General features: G+C 31.2%; 1 protein-coding gene across 1 annotated transcript; it reads right to left on the bottom strand.

Annotated features, from left to right (window-relative positions):
- Positions 1-3,464: 3,464 nt before the first annotated feature.
- LOC114393372 lies at positions 3,465-4,169 on the bottom strand. The gene has a single exon (XM_028354683.1). The coding sequence runs from the start codon at positions 4,088-4,090 to the stop codon at positions 3,581-3,583; it is 510 nt and encodes a 169-aa protein (XP_028210484.1). The 5' UTR covers positions 4,091-4,169; the 3' UTR covers positions 3,465-3,580.

The raw sequence follows: 4,169 nt of genomic DNA, 5'->3' as shown, positions 1-4,169 counted from the left end.
TTTTCAAGAGGAGGATGAAGACATGACAGATCTTGTTGATTATTTTATTAGAGGAGACTGAGCTCCTCAACCATGATCGTTAAGGAGACTAAGCTCCTCAGCCATGATCTTCAAAAATTCATGAACTTGTCTTTATGTTTATTTATCGCTTTGTATTAAATTTCAGTACTTTTTTATTACCTTATTTATTGTTTTGAATTTTTTGTTTGAAAAACTTACGCCAGTTTATTTTGACTAATTTACACGTGCTTTGATATTATGTTAGTATAGTTATAGATTATAACTCTTTTTAGGACTTAAATAGAAAATTTTTCTTGAACATAGCATGTTGTAGAAAGAATCAACAACCAGTATTTTTGAAACTTATTTTTGGATCAAAACACAACAAAAGGATTTGTTTTTTTAAAACAATGAAGGACATTCCCAAAAACCAAATGAATTCAGATGTTTTTGCATGGACTTGATAAAAGAACAACTTTTAAAACACTGATTTGATTTGAATATGGAAACAGGTCTTAAGCTTTAGTAACTGTCTGCAACCACATATTTTACATTGAGTGTCCTCATTGATATGTTCTACAGTCGATTTTGCATAAATTTCTAATTGTCATAACATATGATTCGTGGATATGATTTAAGCTTTCTTTCTTTGTTTACATTTTAAGCCATTGGCCAAACAACTATCCCAATGTATATTATTTTACCATTTGCAAGCCCTTTGAGCCAAAACACTTGATATTTTGTTGGAACACTAACCTAGGATAAAAGTTTCCTACCTAATCTTAGGTCAAGAGAACAAAGGTATTTTGATGGGGATTTCTATCATTTGGTGGCTAATGTGATGTAAATACTCTATTTTTAATATGGGTATCAAGGGAAAACAGAAAAGAAAAGAAAAGAGAAAAGAAAAAACAAGTTCTTTATGGATAAATAAAAAGTTCGAATCATGTACATTTTATTAGAGTTGTTGTAAATATCTGAATAGAAAGAAGTGATAACTTGGTTGAAACGAAAAAGGGATAGGAAGTGATCGTTCATTTGAGTTACTAGCTAATTTTTATGTTTGCTCTCTTATTCTCAAGGTATGTTTGAATATACAAAAAAATCAAGATTTCCTTCAAAACTAGGCCCAACCTTAAAAGACTTATTGATCCATAATGATTATGCAAAATTATCTTTGATTCGATGGGAAATGACTTATAAAATTGGTTTATGGCATATCAGTGATTGGAATTGAGATGAAACACTTGCATGTGTGAGACTTAAACACCTTTGAGAGGTTTTCCTCTATTTGAATGCATCCCGTGTTTCCTCTTATGTTCTTTAGAAACAAAATTCAAATTGATCTTAATCCCATTTTTGGTTCTGTGAATTCCATCTTTGTGCTTTCATTTCTCATTGTTGCATTTTGAAAAATGTTGTTCTGATTAGTTTGGGGATTGATTCTTTACAAAGCATGTTCATAATTTTTTAGCACATTTATTTTATACTTATAATATTGTTATTTTTAATTTTTCTTTACTTTGCTTAAGGACAAGCAAGATTCTAGGTTGGGGGGAGTTGATAAGTGCCAAAATTCAGTTGTTTTTTGGATTAAATTGTTAGTACTTATCTTTCAATTGTAATAGTTTTCTTATAAACTACCCTTAAATCTAGTTATTATATATATATATATATATATATATATATATATATATATATATATATATATATATATTAAAAATTTACTAATGTTGTTGTTTAAATATGAAAGATTCATCCATGATTTTGTAGGTTTTGATGGTTGTTTGTTAGATCCATAAACAAAGCCAAAAGGAAGGCCAAAATGGTCTTTTCACGAAGATTTCTAACCCCAAATTTTCCTAGGTTAGCAACCAGCTCGCCTTGGCTAAAGATCTTAGTTCAGCCCTAAGCAAGCAACTCGCTTGGGCGAGTTGCAATTCACCTGGGCAAGTGGATGCCTTCAAGAGTAAGCAACAAATTCTACCGGGCAAGCTACATCTCTCCTGGGCGAATTTATACACTCTCCTAGGTTGTTTTCTATAAATAGTCATGCATTTGTGGAAGAAAGGAGATCCAATAGCATTCAGTAGTGAGGAAAACACGCAAAGGCTAAGGAAGAAGAAGGAGAAAAGGAAAAGTGGAGTCGAGGTGTTGTAGAGTTATGATCGTGGATCACATCCTTTGTCATTTCTCTTGTTAGTTTTATGCTCTACGCAATGATCAGTTAGCTTTTATTAAGGATTGGATGTAATCTCTGTACTCTTATGTATCCCTTTTGATATTATATATGTATGAATCTTTTCTACTCATTATTGGTAATTTCATTCTACTCGTAATGCTTGATTCTATTTGATCACTAGTGTTATGAAATTGGATTTTAAGTGAGAATGAAAAGTAATCTTAGAATTTGAACTGAATGATTTTACTCTTTATGTTACATTGCTAGGAATAGAGCATAACGTTTTGATTGCAAAAAGCACGAAAATATAATTGTAATGTTGGGGTATTTACTTCATATGCGAGCGATCGATATTTGGTAAATATTCTTAGACCTCAAGTGTGAGGGATTGACTTGGGGTAACTTAATGTGTACATTAGTAATATTGAAAAATGATTCATATATGTTGATCTTATTAGGATATTAAGGGTACAAATGATGAAATTCAATCTTATGTTTTCTTGAATTAATTAAATTTGTTTTCATAATTTTATGTATTTCTGACGCACTAAATTTTATTATTTCTGTTATTCCCATAATTTCATTATTTTTGTTATTTCAGTAAATCCATTATTTTCACTATTCTTTTACTTTCATTTATCTTTAGTTAGTTAAACCAAAATCAATGACATTCGATTAAATTTGTACATAACTATTGAATTGATCATATTTTTTCGAATGAATTAAGTAACTCAAATCCCTGTGAATATGAACTCTTTTTATAAATGTATAACCGACAATTGATATGCTTGTCAAAAGTCTAACAAAGTGGTATGTAAGTCCTTTTGAGTGACACCAAAATAAGCATTCTTCAAACATCTTCAAGTCATCATTTCTTCTCGACATTTTAATCTGGTTGGTTTCGATCCAAACCCCAACCTCAAAGCTTTTACTTAAAAATTGGACTTCAAGTATCTTTAGGCATTCTACTCTTAGTAAAAATTTTAAAATTTCAACAACACTTGTCCATGACCTCAAAAAAAGAAAAAACACTTTGTCCGTAAATTGTACATCCGATGATCCAATAATTTGGATCACAGTTTAAATATGATTTTAATTTTGTTAAATTAACATTTCTTATTTTTATATCTGTTTTTTTTTTTAATTTTAGCTCATATAAATTTATAATTTTTCAATTCTTGTAAGTATGAATTTATGAGAAGTATAAATAAAAAAATTAAAATTTTAAAGGGATTAAAATAAAATAAAAATACAAGAAAAAACAAACTTCCGAGAACCAAAATTAGAAAAACAAGCCTTGTTATCGCTTAATTTCTTCAAAATCCAAATATAACCTTTATTAATCCTTTCAAGCAATTGTAAAATAAACACATCAATTATAAACAACAACATCATCAATCACGAACAAGATTCCACCAAAAGCCAATCTTCATCTTCCGCAACTTGATCCATCTGAAATGAACCCCCAATTTCAGAAACACATTTGTTACCATTATTATTCTCCCCATCATAATCATCCAAAGTGCCAGAATAATCTACACGGTCACCACTTTCATCTTCATAGTAATCATGAGAAAGATTGTCAAGTGTCACAGTTGCAGACAACCCAAAAAAATCTGAATTGGGTTGATCTACGATGACTCGCCAGTGTTTGCGCTTTTGGGTGCCTTTGGTCTTGTCTTTGGACTTGCAAGCCGGGTGAAGGTGGCAACCGGTGCAACGTGGTGTGCCACACTTGCCAGTGAACTTGGAGTGATTGGTTGGCTTAGAGGACACTTTTACGAAGAATCCAGCAGTGGGAGGGGCATCAAATTGGGTGATGAATCGAGTATTGGGTCGAGGGTTAAGTGAATTTGGTAGGATTCTATAAGACCTCACCATACCATGTTGTCTACCCTCTCTCTTCATTTTTGGTGAGTTGGAGTTATGGGCTAAAAAAATGGGAAAAAGTAAGTCGAGAAATTAATTGATGAGAAAAGGATGGATG

Source organism: Glycine soja, chromosome 2 (genome assembly GCF_004193775.1).
Source record: "Glycine soja cultivar W05 chromosome 2, ASM419377v2, whole genome shotgun sequence".
Taxonomy (NCBI): Eukaryota; Viridiplantae; Streptophyta; class Magnoliopsida; order Fabales; family Fabaceae; genus Glycine; species Glycine soja.
The sequence above is the reverse complement of the archived record's forward strand: the minus strand, read 5'-3'. Positions and strand labels throughout refer to the sequence as shown.